General features: G+C 39.6%; 1 protein-coding gene across 1 annotated transcript in view; it reads right to left on the reverse strand.

Annotated features, from left to right (window-relative positions):
• Nucleotides 1-9,993: 9,993 nt before the first annotated feature.
• LOC124788467 (tyrosine-protein kinase receptor torso-like) overlaps nucleotides 9,994-21,221 on the reverse strand; it is a 151,629-nt gene continuing 140,401 nt past the window's right edge. The window contains exon 11 of the mRNA XM_047255737.1: nucleotides 9,994-11,921. Within this exon, the coding sequence (XP_047111693.1) occupies nucleotides 11,708-11,921 (214 nt within the window). The 3' untranslated portion in view covers nucleotides 9,994-11,707. The remainder of the gene's footprint in view (nucleotides 11,922-21,221) is intronic.

The following is a 21,221-nucleotide window of genomic DNA, read 5'->3' on the forward strand; positions in this document are numbered from 1 at the left end:
TTTAGAAATACGCAAAAGTCACACGGTAATAATACATGGTATTTCGGAGATGGTCAAAGGAGTTGACAGGGTGCACCGAGCCTTGAGATGGATCCGCCGACACGACGTGACAATGACCGATTTGAGACTCGCCGATACGGTGACTTTGAGTATAAGCTCTTCATCATAACTTGTAAATTTAAAACATTCAAGAATTCTAGCAATGACATAAATCCACAAGCTTGGCTTCATCAATTTTCTCATTGTCTTTCTCCTAATTGGTCATTAGAGCATGGATTAGAATTTATGTGTGGCTATTTAGAAAATGGACCATCTGTAAGAATGCGCTCTGTTATTCATGAGTGTCAGAGTGAAGGAGATTTTTATCATGCCTTCCATTCTGCATATTGGTCTCAGACTACACAAAATCGAGTCAAAGACAGTATTATAATGATGAAGCATTTCGAACAGTCTGAATTTTCCAGACCTGTAAAACATTTTGAAGATATGTTAGACAAGAATCAGTATTTGTCAAATCCGTACAGCCCGTAGGAACGTTTTGCATTTGCTTAATTAAATTGCCTGAACACTTTGGCTGGACGCTGTAAAGATGATATCGAAGCTATTCAGGGACTTTTGTAAGAAATGGAAATCGACACGGACAATCACATGATGCGAAAACAGAAAAAAAGCAGCTATAGGTGACATCGATCATAATTTCGTGACGACGGGAACAATAATCGTACACGACAAGTCTACCGCTATAATGTAAATCGAGACAAAAACAGACACCACCCGTATGACAATCATTGGCAGAATAACAATAATTACAGAGACACATCACATTTCCACGGTAATGACTATGGTAAGACAACCGTAGAAACTGACCATATGGGAACCAGAATAATTATTATCAAGGGAGACAAAATGACTTTAGACGCAAGAGTTCCACCCCGTAATTACGACTCTGGGAGGAATTCTCCGTCACCTAATCGACAAGAAAGAAACTACAGAAATTACCGACAAGACGACAGACTCTGTAGTCATGACAAAAGAACTAAATTTAATCAGAACTGGCGTGATTCAAATAGGCCAGGGCTCTCTCGACAAGTTGAAACTGTAGAAATTAGACCTCAAAATCCCAGTAACGACGCGAGAAAACAAAGAGATAATAGACAATGACTCGCAGCGCAGGCAGGTACAAAACGTATTTATGAGGCTGACGATGTAGCTGCTATGACTATCAACTATGTGGAAATGGAAATCATTAGGGACATTTAACTTCAGGAACATGATCTGAATCATAACAGTACCGTATAACCTGTAATTCACATCACAACAAATGAGATAAAATTTATCGCAGTACTTGACTTCGGCAGTCCCTATTTCGGTAATTAGTGAAATAGCTTCTTTCAGGAAAAGCAACAAATCGAACTATTGCCCCAAACTTTCTATAGTAAAATTAAATTACAAAGTGTAATTTTTGAGGAAAGTGTAGATGTACACCAACATACTAACTTAAAATTCCTTTGTCAGAGTCACAGATTTATTATGAATTTTCTTATTGTTTCATTATTGTCGACAGTGATTATATTCGGTGTAGATTTTTGGAATGAGTATAAAGCAATTTTAAGCTTTCATGACGCTGAAATAACTTTAGAGAAAGAGGATAAGTCAACCGCTCTGAAATGTGAAATGATCATGAAATTAATCGGTTTTATCTTTTGTCAGATCACAGCTAGGAACGTCGACGGAATTTGACACTAATGATAACTTTGCAAGTACTGACAGGGATGATACTGAAGACGTATTAGATACTAACGTTTCAATTCAGAAAAAAAAACAATTGAGACATGCAATGACATTGATAGGAAAGACCTTTCTGACATCTTACAATCCCATTCCACAGTTTTTGCTCACAAAACAGGAACAATTAAAGAATCTGAGTACAAGTTTCGTGTTCTTGAGCATAGAAAATTTTGCATGAGGCCACACATAATTCCGGCGCATTATAGGGAGCGTCTTAGGAAGGAAATACAATCTATGCTTGACGAGGGCATTTGACAAATTTCGTTTCTTTCTTTCTGCAAAACATGTAAAAGTTTATATTGATCATCGAGCATTGCAATTTCTTATGTCTTCAAAATTAAATCATGACCGGTTTAAACGTTTGGCATTATTTCTGCAAGAATTCTGCAATAGTCTACATTCCTGGTACGGAAAATATGGTTGCAGAAGCACTTTCACGTGCACCGGCAGGCCTTGAGAAAAGTATCATAGAAGCTAACCTTGAGAAAAATTTCAGTATTCTTGGCATTCAAAAAGTAGCATTTGAAAACTTCGTGACTGCATCTTTAAGGGACATTGCTCATGAGCACAACAACGATCCGATTTGGAAACATTAAAAGTAAATGGCATGAAAAGACACACATGCAGATTCGTCAATGTTATCTGGCTAGAAATAATATACTCTTCAAACGTTGCACTGTTGATGACAAGCTACGGGTACTTTGTATTCCTGACGATTTTGTTAATAAGCTCATCTGGTATACTCATTTCAGCTACGCACGTTTAGGGTCACAAAAATGTTATAAAATACTTTGGACGACATTTTATTTTAACAACATGGAAAAGAAAATTACGAGAGTTCCGTCTATTTGCAAACTTGGTCAAAAAACTAAACCATCTACCATCTCAAATCGTGCTCCATTGTTTCCTATTATTCCTACTAGATTAAAATAATTAGCTGCAGTTGACCTTCTGGGACACCTTGATAAAACACTGAATGTATTTTCGTACGTTTTCGTCGCTGTTGAACCGCCTTCAAAATTTGTTTCTTTCACACCGTTACATAAAGCCAGTGGACGTCCTGCATACAAAGCCTTTGTTAAAAATTTCTTATGTAAATTTGGCCTCCTTTACAAGGTTATTTCAAATAACGGACCACAATTTAGATCTGGTATTGGTTACGCATGCTTTGGAATTGTAAAATCAAACCAGTTTCCCTTTCACTGTACTCTCCACATGGTAACCCATCTGAACGCATTATGCAAGAAATTAATGAGCTTTGCAAACTTTATTGTCATAGGAAGCATCAGTATTGGGAGAGATACTTACATTTACTTCAAAATGTACTGAATGAAATGCCTCATGACTCCACTGCTTTGCCGCCTACTCTTGTACTGAAAGGACGAGGAACCTCCGAACAGAATCAGAGAGATTGTATCTTTTCCAAATACATGTAAACTTCTACATAAAGACATAACTGATTTGGCTGTTAAAAATATAAATTATGCTGCAGACAAAAGGAGAAAACCACACGGTAAGATAAATGCAAAAAGTTCTCATTAAAGCCCGTTCATCGTCACACGAGAAGAAACATTTGAGTCACAAATTCTTTCTTATTTAGAATGGACCTTGCAGGACCCATGGTGTACCGCATGATAATTGCGTTGAAGCTGAAACTCCGCATATTGAGAAAAGTAAAGGATTGCACCACATTTCACACGTAAAACCGTTTATTGAGAAATAATGCTTTCTGACTCAGTGTTTGCTATACATTTTTTCGCTTTACGTTACTATTACACTCTGTTACATTTAGAAACTGCTAACATGCAGCGATGTTTTGTAGTTAACTATTAAGTCAAGAACCTATACTTTGTGTACCATGCGTGTGGGAAGTGCAAGGACCCTTAGCTACTATGGTATTTGCTTACAAAGTTGTACACATCGGTACCATATTTCTATAACACAGAATTACACAGCTAGCTATCATTTAACAGAGAGAAATGAACATTTTTACTATGTCACTGCCACATGTCTACATAATTGCACAGTTGGATTACTTTGCATTTATAAAATTGTACTTTGTCTGCATTTTGTGAACTATTCACATATATTTTCGAATATTGTATGTTATCACGATTTTTGAGGTATGCTTCAGGTAGATGACACTATTGAAATTGGCAGAGAGCTTTTTTTTTAAGAGGTCACTTCCGTAATTTTTCAACAAGTGAATATTTTTTATTTGTGTGAAGCTGTTGCTGTAGCTGAAAGTGCTGTCATAAATGTTTTGGTGAAGATTATAAGTGAACTTGACGTACTGCTCTTCTGTGCTGAGCTGCGCGCTATCCACCTTGAAATATACCCGTTGTTGTGTTGCCTTTCAACTTTACTGGAGCCGTTTCAGCCACTTTGAAGCTCGCCGCACGCCTGCAAGCGCTCGTATAGCTGTAGAAAAGAGAGGCCATTGACCTCGATATTGACATTCCTTTGCAGAACACACGACAAACACGACATACACTGCTACATCTAGACATATGATTACACTTCGGAGTTTGAACTTTGTGCTATTTACTGAAATGCTTATGGATTAATGAGAAATTTTCTTACGTTTACACACCTAATTATGACTAGTGTCTCTCTACGAGAGTTGAGAGGACTTCTACTGGCTTATGAAATATCACATGGCTATTTAATGATGTTTTTATGGTTTGATTTGTACATATTTGCTTATTTTATTTGATGTCTGGTTTCTGGCTGCACTGCAGCATTGGTTTTATAATATAAAATTTAATACACATGTTAACGTGAACACTTTCTGTCAATAGATCCATTAAATAATTTTATGACCCACATTCTTAAAAAATGAGGACTCAGAAAGGAAAGAGTAATAAGAACGAGAAGGGACTCGTAACAGGAAGTGCATACATAAATTTCTTTGCAAGAACTTGGTTTTTTTTTTTTTTTTTTTTTTTTTTTTTTTTTTTTTTTTTTTTTTTTTTTTGTAGAGAAGTTGTTGTGGTGCAGTACTTTAGTGTTAAGACGTGACATAGAACCACTGTATTTCACACAGTTGATAGTATCCCGTTCCTTGTGCTGACGTTTTGCATAGGTCTGATGATCACAGAGGCACACATGCTATTGTAAGCTTACACTATATTTCCTACATCTGAACTGCTGTCCTTACTGTAATATTTTTTCTGCTTGTCCTTTGTTATGTTTAGGTATAAGTTATTGCGTTTGCTGCTGCTATTTGTCAGGCAATGTCCTACTGAATTTTACTTTGTATTACTGTACTAAGCCAGTTTTACCACTGATTTATTTTTCTTGATTGTTGCATATTGCGTTATATTAGTTGTAACGTTGCATTTGCTTTGCTAATTTACTTATGCTTCTGATTGCTTTGCCAATTTGCATTTTCGTCATTGTTGTTTGTATTAATTTTTTTGTGCTGCTGCATTTCCCCATTCTATAGTTTATGTATCAGGACTCAGTAGGTTTAAGTTAGGTTAAGAGGGGGAATGCTATGTAAGAAAAATGAGTTGTGATGAGTTGGGAAGAAACACTTTGAGAAGCTATAAGGAAAAGGTCTAGCCAAAGAGTATTGTATAACAAGGAACAATTGTTTTTAAAGAGGAAATAAACAGATATAAGTAGGTTATAGTGACTTTAGGTAGGATTTTCTTGGAATCAAACGATGATGTAAGAAGAATATGAAAGTATAAGCACTGGTTGAAAGTATAAATACAGATAGGATACTAAGGTAGGATTTTTGTGGAAGAAAATGTTGAAGTAAGAGAGGTCTGTGAGAATTAAATGAAGTCTTGACTGGAAATGAAGTAATTTTATTTGAAAGTAAAGGAGATATGAGCATGAAGGATATTATTGAAAAGAGAAAAATTATACAGAGGTACCAAATGCATATCACAAGCACTGCAGTTTCAAATGTTACACCTATACTTACACTCTGACACATTTACACTTGAAAACAGATCCTGTCCTTTCCTCTTGTGTTATTCCGATATGTTTATGTGTACCCTTGTGGCTCTGTGTTTTTCCCATCTCTCTGTGTTCACCTGATAAGATAAATTTTGTAGAATTTTTTTCCTTCTAGTACAGAGGCGCATTCACTATGATGTGGGATACTGTTATCCTCAAACCGAACCTCTGCTTTTGTACCATGTTCTTTATGTTAGGAAGATGTTCAGACATTATTTCTTCTGTTATGTTTTATTTTAATATTCATGTGTCAAGCCAATGTTTCGATTGCTAATTTTATTTTTCATTTATTTACTTATGTCGTAATTCCTGTAACACTCATGTATATGCTTATTTCTATTCTTTTTGTAAAGCCTGTATTACTACAAATTTCATTTGTTTTATCATGTTCTTTACTGTAATGATGTTTTCTTTACATTTGTAATTGCATTTTTATGCTGTAAAATTGTAATTGTATAGACACCAGTTCTATAAGTTAGGTAAATAATATGGATTCCACATTTGTCTGTTGATCATACTAAATGTATCAATTGTCAGAGATTATATGACTGTGTTGATAATTCAGCACTGCATTTAACAGCATTGCTGGTTGTAAGGATATTGCAATAAAAATTAGTGAGTGCACAAGTGGTGGCTCAATGACTTGTAATATCCATCAATACTGCCTAACCAGTGGTGGCTGATGGATTTCTATATCATCCTCAAGGCTCCTCAGCTGTGCTTCTGCACCCACACAGTCGCAGTGAATAGCTGCTGGCCATCTCTACCAGGATTACCGTGGGTCTGCACCTTTGATGCACCACTTCTATCATAATCTCTACTAAGGCTACAGTGTGTCTGCTCTGTGGTGACCCAACAATTCTACCGATATTCTTCAAGACTTCGACTGATATCGGTGTGGGTGTGCTCTGTTGTGTCCCATTACCAATCTTACCATACCACTTCAAAACTTCATGTCAAGAGTCAGCAGTGTGTTTCTGTGGGTGGAACAACACTTCTTCAAGACTGCGTGGTTGTTCACTGCTTACTTGTGCATTTTCATATACTGGTCAGCGTTTGTGCGTAAAACTTGCATAGACTTCTCCTCTGATGAATTATTAGAACTGTCTTCAGGGACTGTGAGGATAATTATTACTTTATTGAACAACAGCATATTACTTGACCTTTGTGTGCGTCTGCTCTATTTGATATTGTTAATATAAACATTTCAACAACTTAGTCTTGGCCACTGCCCAAAATACTTAGTAAAAATTTTTTCGGGCAGCCTTTTTGTATGTCGACTGCGCTATAGACTGTGTTAATATCGCTGACGGTGCACTGCGTCCTCAGTAAGAGATTCTGAGGTTGGGTGGACTAGCAGTTGGCAAGTGGATAGGGAACTGTATAGACATGTGAGACCCTGTGTTCGTAGGACATGAGTTGTAAAGTGAGATGAAATGATGTGTTTATAAGATAATACGTGAGGAAATCTATGACGCTGGATGTCTGGTTAATAATGTTTGGGCAGTGGTATTATTGACAACTATATAATGTTTTGGAACTGGATGTCACTTGAATAAGGTTAAATTTTATAAATACATCGTTCGCTCTTCAACAAAATCTTTGTTTCGCTAACCATATGCCTCCTAGTGATAAGAGCCTATAGCAGTTATAATGTATATATCTTGTTAACTGTAGTTACTTCTTGCTGTAATTGCTGTAATTCATGTTATGAAGATTTTGTGGGAGGTAAGGGACTTATGAAAAAGAATGGGGTTTGAACTATTGGGTTTCATGACCAAAATGAGTTTAGCCAGTTAATAGAGTTGGAGGTAGTTTCATACTTCTTTAATTTCATATTTTTGGATGTCTATTACTGCTAGGATTTCTTGTAATTCAGGACCATTCTTTTGTGTTAATTATTCGAAGTCATGTTGTCAATGTATAGCAGTCAGATTGTGTTGGGCTTGATTATTGTGGGTAATAAATGAATAGGTTAAGTTTTATTTGTGTGTGTCAGCAAAAACTCTGCAGGTCAGTGTTTCATAAAAATAATCAAAGAGGTAGTTTCAATTTCTTTTAGAGACAAAAATACCCAGTTAGCAATGATTTCAAAATTTTGTAGTAAACATAATTTCTAGGTACAATGAATTAGATTCCAGGTTTGTCTATTACTGTAACCGATATTTACTGTGACATATATTCATTTATAAAATCTTTTTCTTGCTTTTATAGTATTTATTTTCCATGTGGAAAACATTGGTTTACAGACAAAAAAATAAATGCTTTAGTCAAAAGTCTTACTTCGATAATTTGTCTTTTAATAGATAAAAACATACAGAAATGAAGGTCCATATGACACCAAAGTCAATATACAAGTCATGTAATCATAGATAGTTCATACACAGACTTTTGGACACTTGAGAATGGTCTCTGCATTTTTTTCTGTCACAAGTAACATACAACTTGTCCCATTTGGCAAATTTTAGGGTGTGCAATGTGGTGAAGACTTGACTGACACATAACTACTAAGGCTGAGTAATGTATAGACAATGATTTTCTTCTGATAAATATTTTCTGCCATTTATATATACGTACTTTCTGGTGGGGGAAAGAAAATATAAAAATTAAATGAATAAATAAGAATGATGACACTCTGCAGCAGAATGTGCGCTGATATGAAACTTGCTGGCGGATTAAAACTGTGTGCCGGGCTGTGTGACTCGAGTTCGAGACTCGGTCGGGCAGATAGTTTTCATCCGTCAGGAAGTTTTAGAATGATGACACTTGTTGATGAAAATTTTTGCTTATATAACGAGGTCAGTGCATAGAAGTGCTGTCTTTCCTAAATTTAGAACACAGACAAAATTTGACAAATAAACTATTTATCACTCAGATTTTATTAAAATGCATTGGTCAAACTTTCATCAATTCCTCTTACACATAATGAGAATAGTTACGCAATTATACAAGAGACTCGCCGACACAATTAGTGGAATTTCTTGAGCGATAGTTCTTTAGAATGGTATCTCTTGCTGTGTTTACAAACAGTTTTACAATGTTGTTTCCATATAGGCAAACGAGTGCATGTTCCTAAGCATTTTTCAAAGTGAATGCACACTGAATTTGCACTCTCGAGTCAACATAAAAAATTAAGCACTAAAAAATAAGTAGAGAGCTGTTTCTCATTGAGTGGTAGCTTTGAATTACTACGGCATCGATTGCTGGACTTTGTGAAGTTTTTCAACGTGAAGAGGAAGAAGTTTCTTTGTTAAGAAAATGAATGTGATCAACTTTGAATGTGTGATAAATATTAAACTGTCCCGTGTTTTCATAACATTACAACCCCTGGGCCCTCTGGGAGCAACTTCGATTATATCTTATTTCTCATACATAATTTGTATTTGTTTTACAGACCTTTCTTACTTTTACATTTCTAAGCTCATAACATTAGGTCCCTTAAATTTTAAATTCAATAAACTGGAAATAAGATGTTTCAGGTTTAAAAAGAAGATGAATTTCATTCATTCTGTAAGTAATGAAATCACAGCTTGTGTGATTTGAGAAGCTCCATTTCTGTAACGCCAAGGAACAAATGTCGTAGGACTTCTGAAAGCATTTATGAGTACTCAGAAACACACAATATATCTGCACTGTATATTACAACGAATTAACTTAGTCCACTTAAACGAAGTCATACATGCACACAAACTATATGACAGCACATCTGAGTTCAAGGTACTTTTACATTCAACTGCAATGAGCAAGAAAATGTAACATTTGTTTCTCGAGCTTCAGATATACACATAAATACGCACACAGACATACACAAACATTTCGTATAATTATTTACATCTCCCAGTTTGTTTTACCTTTCTTATGTTTTGCCTTTCTTTTATTTTCACTTGCTATACACTCATGTCATAAACATGTATTATTAATCTGCTATGTACACATCAGCTTGAATGCTTAAGCTCTTCGTTTCATAAAGGCGTAATTTTTGTGAAAGGAACTGGAATATATTCAAATCATTCCAGTGAAATCCTAATTCAAGTGCCACATAATGTGAGAATTTTATATTCTTCGGCGCACTGAATTTTAATAATCCATAACAGAAATATCAAACATCAATTTAAACAATAAAGTCTAATGTTCTTTAGACTGCCTCACACAAATAGTTCTATATGATGACATTAATATTATAACTTGATTTAGATACGTCTGAATCAAAATTCTGAACAGCTGGATGTATAACCCCAGAATAATATCGTTAATCACATTGTCCAAAAACGTAGCTTTCAAAAGCTTTTGTCTGAATATTTCAAGCAATAATGACAGCTGGACAATCAGTGAACACCCAGTTTAGTTTCTGAAATGGTAATAAATGAACAAAGCATATGTGACAAGACGTGTCGATGACCATACATATAAATCCGCGCCAACGTGGCCTCAGCTGAGCTGACTTGGTCAGTGAATATGTGGTTAGCACCTGCTTTTACCTCTCTGTTCCGCCGCTTGCGGCAGGTGGTTATATCTGCCTGTGCTTGTTTCAGTGACTCTGTTTTTTCGGTGGAGAAGTGAATATACATGTGGTAACTGTCGTGATGGTGCAGCTTTGGTCGCCCCAGTGTTATTTTTTGGCGTGCCTTGTACACGGAGTTGCGGTGTACTCAACGCCCCTATGGTAGAAATTGCAGTTTCGTCTGTCGACTAAAAAGCTGTTCACGATGTTTGCCGATATATTTTGGGGAGTCAGGGAACCATACCAATGTGCTGTCCTTATGAGCAGTAGCAGCGTGGAAAACTTTTTAGATCCGACACTGCTGACGACGTATCACTGGCATCCTACTGACCCTACCGCAGAATTTGTCAGCGAGTTTATGTTAGTTCTTGGAGTCACGTTGTGCTCAAGGACATTCTGTTGTAAATCACTCTTTCATCTGATTGCCAACAACTGATTATGATGCCAGCCAGAAGCCTTCTGGGCACTGATCAGAACGTTGTCTTCCTGACAGTGATTTTTTAGGACGAACACTACTGTCAGTCCTTTATTGGTGTTTTGCAGGGCGTCCAAAATAAAACTGGCTCAGCAAATGTTTCATGAACCTTATGGCAGGCAAACCATGTATGTCATCCGCAGCAGACTATGTAATTTGGGGTGCCTACCTCAACGTGCATGAATTGTCTTGAGGGTCAGTTTTATTTTTCCGGCTCTGTAGACTCTGAGTTGCACCATTGGTGGCCTAACTTCCTCACAACGCCTTCTGAGTTGTCCTGGTGGCCAAACTTCCTCACAACGACTTCTGAGTTGTCCTGTACTTGGCTGAGGAAGTGAAAGGAGGACCACACTGAATTCAGGCAAAGGCTGGTAACGAAGGTGCTGCTTACAGCAACGCTTTGTCGGGAGAAATGTACAGTGTAACCGGGCACACAGGCGAATGCTGTACATGGAAGCCGTAAAGTGATAGTTCCTATTGTACCACTGATTTGTAGTAGGAATGAACTAGTTTTGGCCATCATACACGCAGAATGATACTAGGCTCTTCAGTTTTCGGGTTGTATCACATTGTACAGACCGCTGATGTCGCTGTCGCTATTGAAGTTAATATGTAGTCCAAGCTGCGCGTTTTCTAAAGGATAGCCGTGGTCTCTGGATGGTGTGAGGAAAAGTGTTACCAGGTGGTACTTCATGATGACATCATTTACCGGAAGGTGACACCGACGCGTGTTGTTTCTGACGCTGCTAGTTTTCAGTGGAAGAGTGTACAATGACTGGCTCAACTCCGTGTGACGTCACGATGTTGACCGCGGTTGAGGTTGCAGCCGCCGCTGCAGCAGCTGTTCGGTGCGGGACTCGGTGGCGCCTGGTCGATCTGCCTGGCGCCTTCGGTCTCTTGGATGGCTGCCGCTGCTGCAGCTGCCCTGTTGGGGGGAGGAAGGCGTACTCTGGCTGAGCCGTCTGCTGATATCACATCCTGAAAGACGGCCGCTGCTGCTGCTGCTGCTGCTGGTGCTGTTGCTGCTGCTGTTCGGTGGGAGGGAACGTGTAGTCTGGGCTCAGGTTGGAGAAGTCGACGTAGACAGGTCTGCGGCCCAGGGCGCCCTCCAGGTGCTTCGAGATGGTCGCGAACGACGGCCGGTCGTCCGCGTTGTGCGACCAGCACATCATCATCAGCGAGTACCTGCCGACAGCGACGTCACGGTGTGTACTCATACAAGACGCACTTTCCGCTTTAAATCACATAGGCTATGTACATTCCAGAAAACATTACATGACACTTATAATCAATATTCAGTCGACAGGGGGATTCAATAATATATAAGAAACTATCAGTCTCGATTGCGGTAATGAAACCAACCATTACCTAGGTTTCAACCCAAATAATTGAGACTTCTTCAGAAGATATAACTGAATCTATAATATGTCTAAGAGGGCATGGTCTAGAAATAAAACTGAAACAGCCTGAATAGGCGTAGTCACATTTTAAAAAAGCGGTACATAAGTACTAAGTCAACACCAAGAACGCTGCAGTCATAGACTGTGCGGCTGGCCCCGGCGGAGTTTCGAGTCCTCCCTCGGGCATGGGTGTATGTGTGTGTCCTTAGGATGATTTAGGTTAAGTAGTGTGTAAGCTTACGGACTGATGACCTGAGTAGTGAAGTCCCATGAGATTTCACACACATCTGAACATTTTGAACAACACCAAGACTTAAGCTCTGGCGTCACCATGGACCCCATTAGGTGAGCCTCGGGAGCTCACGTGATACTAAGCAGGACTAGATAACGCGCTGCAAATCAACATGGCGGGGAACATTGCGCATGTCTGACTGAGACCACGACTGTCAAACATAAAAGACCAACGCAGTAATATCTTAAGATAAATTACTTACAGAAATGTTGAAATTCTTATACATAAACCCTGTGCACCAAGTTATGACTGAAGTGTAACAAACTATGCATGGATTTATATAAGTTCGAACACACTACCCCGACTTACACTATTAGGATATATCGGCCCTTTCACAACGCACCCATCGTTATTTTATGTCCTATGCCATCTTTCATTAAAACGATGGGTCCGTTATGCAGAATCGTTGTGAAAGGGCCGATATATTCTAATAGTGTAAGTCCGGGTAGTGTGTTCGAACTTACATAAATCCATCCATAGTTTGGTTACATTGGTGCAGAGGCTTCATGGTTCAAATTGTTCTGAGCACTATGGGACTTAACTCCTGAGGTCATCAGTCCCCTAGAACTTAGAACTACTTAAACCTACCTAACCTAAGGACATAACACACATCCATGCCCGAGGCAGGATTCGAACCTGCGACAGTAGCGGTCGCGGGGTTCCAGACTGCAGCGCCTAGAGCCGCTCGGCCACCCCGGCTGGCGCAGAGGCTTTATGTTTAAGATTTTCAACATTTCTATAACTTATTTGTTTTTAGATATTACTGCGTTGGTCTTTTATCTTTGATAGCCATGGCCTCAGACATGCGCAATGTTCCTCGCCATGTTGACTTGCAGCGCGTTGTCTAGTCCTACTTAGTTTCACGTGAGCTCCCGAGGCCCACCGCACGGCATCCATGGAGACGAGGCGCACGCCAGAGCTTAAGTAAAGTCTTGGTGTTGACTTAGTACTTATGTACCTCATTTTTAAAATGTCACTACGCCTATGCAGGCTGTTTTAGTTTTATTTCTAGACCATGCTCTCTTAGACATATTATAGATTCAGGTATATCTTCTGAAGGAGTCTCAATTATTACCGCAATAGAGGCTGATAGTTTCTTATATATTAGATTATCACGATTGCTGACTGTGCTGCAATGCTGAAAGTACAAGGATTCAATAATATACATCCAGTTTCATAAAGCTATCATTTTTATATCTATATAAACGATTTAGGAGACAATCTTAGCAGCCCCTTTAAATTGTTTGCAGATGATTCAGTCATTTACCGTCTTGTAACGTCATCAGATCATCAAAACGAACTGGAAAATGATTTAGACAATAAGACTTTATAATGGGAAAAGTTGCAATTGACCCCAAATAAAGAAAAGTGTGAAGTCAACCATATGAAATCTGTTTCGGTTACACAACAAATCAGAGAAATTAAAGGCTGTCAGTTCACATAAATACCTGGGAATCACAATTACGAACAAGTGACACTGGAACGGTTGCACAGATAATGTTGTGGAGAAGGCAAACCAAGCACTGCGTTGTATTGGCAGAGCAATTGGAAGGTGCAACATACTTACTAAAGAGCTTCTTACATTATTCTGCTAGAACACTGCTCAGCTCTGTGACATCCTTACCAGATAGAATTGGAGGATGTACACAGAAGAGCTGCTCGTTTTGTATTATCGCGAAATAGGGAAGAGACATGGGGATCGTTAGGGAAGTCCAGGAAAGTGTAATAGGATCGTTATTATTCTGTACATAACACAGACTTGCCCTTTCCATCTTAAAATCCGGCAGGCAGCTAGAGCCCTCAAAATCACGTGGGAAGAAACATCACTAGAACACTGTACGTATCCCAAATACCTAGCGGTCACCCTTCACCGTGTATTAACATGTAAGAGGCACTGCCTACATTCCAAGCAGGCACAACGTATGGAGCACTCGCCAACACTATGAGAAACTCTTCCCTTGCATTGGGTTACTCTGCCGGAGAATACGCAATCCCAGTGTGGTTCAATTCTTGCCACGCCAAAACAGTAGATGTCGCTCTTAATGATACTTGTCGTATCATCACTGGGTGCCTGAAACTTACTCCTCTGGATAAACTGCACAGCCTAGCGGGAATTACACCCCCAGACATCCGCCGAGATGTAGCAGCGAAAAGTGAGAATAAAAAATCAGAAATTTCCGAAGCTCACCCCTCCCCCTTATGGCTATCAACCAGCAAACCCACGACTAAAATCCAGAAAGGGCTTCCTCAGATCTACCAAGGCTCTAGCTGGGGCACCACGGCAATGCTCATTCGAACTATGGCGTGCAACGCTTACCAGTACTGTGGGATGGATTACACCAAGCGAAAGACTACCACCCGGCTACACAGAGAATTCGAGTACATGGTGATCCCTCAACAGACTACGTTCGGGTGTCACGAAGTGTAAGAGCAATCTAAATGGGGTGTCCTAGAGGAATGGCCACTCTGTGTGGAGCTACGCAGACGACCTTCCACCTGTTCCAGTGTACCCAAAGTCCAGCAACATGCACAACAGAGGACCCGCTACATGCAATGCCAAATCCAACAGAGGTCTCTAACTTCAGGGCGGCAAAAGTGTAAATAATTGTCTTGTAAATATATATACACGTACGACATGTAAATATTGTACATCATTTTATACATCGTAAATCCTTGGGTAACAGAAGAGATAATGAATTTAATTGATGAAAGGAGAAAATACAAAAAGGCAGTAAATCAAGCAGGCAAAAAAGAATACAAACGTCTGAAAAAATGAGATCGACAGGAAGTGCAAAATGCCTAAGCAGGGATAGCTAGAGGACAAATGTAAGGATGTAGAGGCTTATCTCACGAGGGGTAAGATAGATACTGCCTACAGGAAAATTAAAGAGACCTTTGGAGAAAAGAGAACTACTTGTATGAATATCAAGAGCTCAGATGGAAATCCAGTTATAAGCAAAGAAGGGGAAGCAGAAAGGTGGAAGGAGTATATAGAGGGTCTATACAAGGGCGATGTACTTGAGGACAATATATGGAAATGGAAGGGGATGTAGATGAAGATAAAATGCGAGATATGATACTGCGTGAAGAGTTTGACAGAGCACTGAAAGACCTGAGTCGAAATGAGGCCCCGGGAGTAGACAACATTCCATTAGAACTACTGACAGCCTTGGGAGAGCCGGTCCTGACAAAACCCTACCATCTGGTGGGCAAGATACATGAGACAGGCGAAATACCCTCAGACTTCAAGAAGAATATAATAATTCCAATCCCAAAGAAAGCAGGTGTTGACAGATGTGAAAATTAGCGAACTGTCAGTTTAATAAGTCACAGCTGCGAAATACTAACGCGAATTCTTTACACACGAATGGAAAAACTAGTAGAAGTCGACCTCGGGGAAGATCAGTTTGGATTCCGTAGAAATATCGGAACACGTGAGGCAATACAGACCCTACGACTTATCTTAGAAGCTAGATTAAGGAAAGGCAAACCTATGTTTCTAGCATTTGTAGACTATGTTTCTAGCATTTGTAGACTTAGAGAAAGCTTTTGACAATGTTGATTGGAATACTCTCTTTCAAATTCTGAAGGTGGCAGAGGTAAAATACAGGGAGCGAAAGGCTATTTACAATTTTTACAGAAACCAGATGGCAATTATAAGAGTCGAGGGACATGAAAGGGAAGCAGTGGTTGGGAAGGCAGTGAGACAGGGTTGTAGCCTCTCCCCGATGTTATTCAATCTGTATATTGAGCAATTCGGAGTAGGTATTAAAATCCATGGAGAAGAAATATAAACTTCGAGGTTCGTCGATGACATTGTAATTCTGTCAGAGACAGCAAAGGACTTGGAAGAGCAGTTATACGGAATGGATAGTGTCTTGAAAGGAGGATATAAGATGAACATCAACAAAAGCAAAACGAGGGTAATGGAATGTAGTCGAATTAAGTCGGGTGATACTGAGGGAATTAGATTAGGAAATGAGACACTTAAAGTAGTAAAGGAATTTTGCTATTTGGGGAGCAAAATAACTGATGAGGGTCGGAGTAGAGAGGATATAAAATGTAGACTGGCAATGGCAAGGAAAGCGTTTTTGAAGAAGAGAAATTTGTTAACATCGAGTATAGATTTAAGTGTCAGGAAGTCGTTTCTGAAAATATTTGTATTGAGTGTAGCCATGTATGGAAGTGAAACATGGACGATAAATAGTTTGGACAAGAAGAGAATAAAAGCTTTTGAAATGTGGTGCTACAGAATAATGCTGAAGATTAGATGAGTAGATCACATAACTAATGAAGAGGTATTGAATAGGATTGGGGAGAAGAGAAATTTGTGGCACAACTTGACTAGAAGAAGGGATCGGTTGGTAGGACATGTTCTGAGGCATCAAGGGAACACCAATTTATTATTGGAGGGCAGCGTGGAGGGTAAAAAACGTAGAGGGAGACCCAGAGATGAATACACTAAGCAGATTCAGAAGGATGTAGGTTGCAGTAGTTACTGGGAGATGAAGAAGCTTGCACAGGATAGAGTTGCATGGAGAGCTGCATCAAACCAGTCTCAGGACTGAAGACCACAACAACAACAACAAATGTTTCTGACACGAATAAAATAAATAAATCTACATAAACAAATGACTTGGCGGTCACGGTGGGCACCAGTATGTGGTTGTTTCCTGATGATGCTGTGATGTACGGTAAGGTATCGAAGTTGAGTGACTGTAGGAGAATACAAGATGACTTAACAAAATTTCTAGTTGGTGTGATGAATGGCCGCTAGCTCTAACTGTAGAAAAATGTAAGGTAATGCGGATGAGTAGGAAAAGCGACCCCGTAATGTTCGGAGACAGAATTAGTAGTGCCCTGTTTGACAAAGTTGCGTCGTTCAAATATCTGGGCGTAACGTTGCAAAGCCATATGAAATGGAACGATAATGTGAGGACTGCGGGAGGAAAGGCGGATGGTCGACTCCGGTTTATTGGCAGAATGCTAGGAAAGTATGGTTCATCTGTAAACGCTGCTTGATTTCTTACTGGCAGCTTCGAACAACACGTAAGTATTGCGGAGATGCTTGAAGAATTCAAATCGGAATCCCTGGATGGAAGGCGATGTTCTCATTGAAAATCAATTTTGAGAGAATTCAGAGGACCGGCGTTTGAAGTTCACTGCAAAATGATTGTGTTGCTTCTAACATGCGCTGCGCATGAATATGAGAAGTTAGAGCTCATACGGAGACCCATGGCGTAACGAAAGAATTGGTGTGCATTTTTTATCGATTTGATGCGTCTTTCTCGGATAATTCTATATAAATCAGAGTTCTTCCCCAATTTTACATTTTTCTCGACTTCAGCGCCATCTATCAATGGTTTAAAAAAATGTTTCAGACAAAACTTGATTCTTTTTTTGTGGAGAATCTGAATCTGCAATAAAAAATCGGTGTTTCCATTTAAGATTTAAAAGTTGCCTCCTGCCCCACTCAAGGCGGCGGGGACTGGAGTTCACGTGTAGCATCATTTGATGACCCTCTTTGATCTTATGAACTTGTCTTACCAACTATTTTTACCCGATGTGTAGTTTTCGACATAATCTCATCCGAAACTTCAGATGGACCACCCTGTAAGTAGTTAAGTAACTCCACCACCGCTCCAACATAAAACTGTCTTGCAAGTTGTGCACTGGTCCTTGATGTTGCTTATATGTTTATTACTTGCATATGCTGAAAATTGTAGGCAATACTTTCGACCGTTTTTGGTAATGATATGGTGCTATTTCTCAATCCTTCTTGTGTAATACTGCCGTACCCGCTGCACTGTCTCTTGGTTCGGTCCTGTTTGGTTTGTGGGATGTAGTTAGTGATCAGTATCGAGCTTAATGAACTGGCCCACATAAGGTTTGTTACACGCAGAAGTGGGTCATCTACTCTGTGAGTTGTCTTTTATCCATTTGTGTTGATGTAACCTTTTCTATGTGTCTTTTGTCCTTTACCTTTCAGGCGTTGGTTGACAATCCAATTGGCCCCTTGTGAATGGCCTGAGTGAATGTTGTCGTCCATTTTTGATTCAGTTTGCTCACTGGGATTGCAGCATTTGCTTCGCGAATATTCGAAACGTCGCCTCTTACACTATTAACAGTAGTCGTGATTGGACTCGAAAGGCGTGTTGTTAGGTTGACGGTACACACTAGATTCGAGTGTCGGGGTTGGAATTTCAAGTTGTGGAGCAATATATGCGTGATTTTCTGACTCAGTTTGGGTTTCACGGTCTTATTTAATTGTAATGATTTATTGTTAGATTGAATCTGAAAGCTACTAACGAGTGTTTGTTGGCGAAGTGCTTCGGTAAGGTTCGTGACTCGTGGCTCTGTCTGTATAGGTTACGGGTTCTGTTTTCATTCGCAAGGTGTCATCCCGTATGACGGGGTTTATTCGTTGTGCTTTTGGTTTGCGGCGAAAGATGAGCATGGAGGTGACCTACGGCTCCGTAGTACTCACAGGAGCGACTCTGTTGTGCAGATTGAATTAGAGTTTCTTATTCCTGTATATCTCAATAAGACGGGATACGTTTAAGGAGGTCTTGGCGCACTGCTCGTATACTGCTGTTGAAATTATAGTGTTTCAAACTAGGAGTAAGGGCAGCACCGGTCGTAGACTTTTAATCCTACTATTTCAACAAACAGATTAATAATTTATCAACAATGCTGTGCTTCCCGCTGCCCAGGTGATTTCTCCCAAATGTCACGTAGAAATGGTCACCCAGATCGCGTGATTTGACGCCATGTGAGTTCTTCTGTGGGAGAGTTTGAAATCTCGTGTGTAGGTCAACAGGCCACGATCACTTCCACAGCTCAAAATCAAGATTCAGCGTTTAATTTTGGAACTAGAGATGCAACAAGCCGTAAAGTTAAGGAAAATTTCATCTAAAGAGCAAGAGTTTTTATTATAATTCAACTTTATCAATAAATTTTTATGTCTCTGTGCAGTCGAAAGCTTCGTTCCTTATGGGACAATTATTATTTGTTAAAGGACATTTTCAAGTTTTTCTTCTCGGCGGTTTTTCATGTGTTGTACTAGTATCCTCTTATTAAACGGCGTACACAGGGTGTTACAAAAAGGTACGGCCAAACATTCAGGAAACATTCCTCACACACAAAAATAGAAAATATGTTATGTGGACATGTGTCCGGAGACGCTTACTTTCCATGTTAGAGCTCATTTTATTACTTCTCTTCATATCACATTAATCATGGAATGGAAACACACAGCAACAGGACGTGCCAGCGTGACTTCAAACACTTTGTTACAGGAAATGTTCAAAATGTCCCTCCGTCGCATGGAATCCCTGATGCGCTGATGCAGTCCTGGAGAATGGCGTATTGTATCACAGCCGTCCACAATACGAGCACGAAGAGTCTCTGCATTTGGTACCGGGGTTGCGTAGACAAGAGCTTTCAAATGCCCCCATAAATGAAAGTCAAGAGGGTTGAGGTCAGGAGAGCGTGGAGGCTATGGAATTGGTCCGCCTCTACCAATCCATCGGTCACCGAATCTGTTGTTGAGAAGCGTACGAACACTTCGACTGAAATGTGCAGGAGCTCCATCGTGCATGAACCACATGTTGTGTCGTACTTGTAAAGGCACATGTTCTAGCAGCACAGGTAGAGTATCCCGTATGAAATCATGGCGGTGAATCGAGGAAGTACAGTACATACTGACGAAACTAAAATGAGCTCTAACATGGAAATTAAGTGTTTCCGGACACATGTCCACATAACATCATCTCTTTATTTGTGTGTGAGGAATGTTTCCTGAAAGTTAGGCCGTACCTTTTTGTAACAGCCTGTATAGACGATCGGGAAGCGAGCACATGACGTGCAAGCATCTGAACCTAAACCAGAAAGCTCACTGCGTGCTACGCTAGTCATTTTAATAACTAATGCCGCGTTATAAGACACCGTGTGATCTCGCTTTCGTTGATTAATTCTGACGCTTGCACCTTAAGTGATCGCTTTCTCATCGGTTATATCTGCCGTTTAATAAGCGATAATTGCACAACACATCGACACCTACGGCGCACGAAAATTGCCCGTAAACCCGCAATTCACCAATCGGGCAAAGTGTGATAAATGGAACACTTGTGAAAAACATCAGAGGTGGAAAATTGCAAAATAAACTGTAAGAAATATACGGCTGCGATACCCTACATGAAGAAAATGATTCTGAATTTGAAAATTATATTGGGCTGCTGTTGCTTTTTTGTGTAGCTAGTCACTGAAGCTGTAACCTGCAAAAGGGGAAGGTTAAAAGTAAGGAAGTGGTGTAATTGAAACGTCCCCTTAGAAAAATTATACATGACTGTGCTTAAACTGATACACAATATTTTTTAGCGCAACGCAATCTTGACTTTCAAAAATCCCTACAAAATAATGGCCCTGACTAACATTAACCTATACGTTTCAAAAATCACTTACCTCACAAAAATCTTCGTTACTCGAACTACTGCAGTACAGCGAGCGCCACTACTGCCAGCTAAATAAAAGATTCAAACTACGGAAGGCACTAACTACTGATAGGCATAGTTAGCAAATGAAAGATTTTAATACAGAACAAACAATGTATTTACCTTAATAGTCATAATATATATATAGCAGTTCATGACAAATTTCAAAACTCCGCCATCTCTCTCCCCACATCCACCACTGCTGGCGGCTCACCTCCAACTGCACAACGCTACGCGCTGTTCACATCCAGCTGCCGCTGCCCAACACTACAATGGCAGACAACAATGTAAACTAGCCACA

Source organism: Schistocerca piceifrons, chromosome 3 (assembly GCF_021461385.2).
Source record: "Schistocerca piceifrons isolate TAMUIC-IGC-003096 chromosome 3, iqSchPice1.1, whole genome shotgun sequence".
NCBI lineage: Eukaryota > Metazoa > Arthropoda > Insecta > Orthoptera > Acrididae > Schistocerca > Schistocerca piceifrons.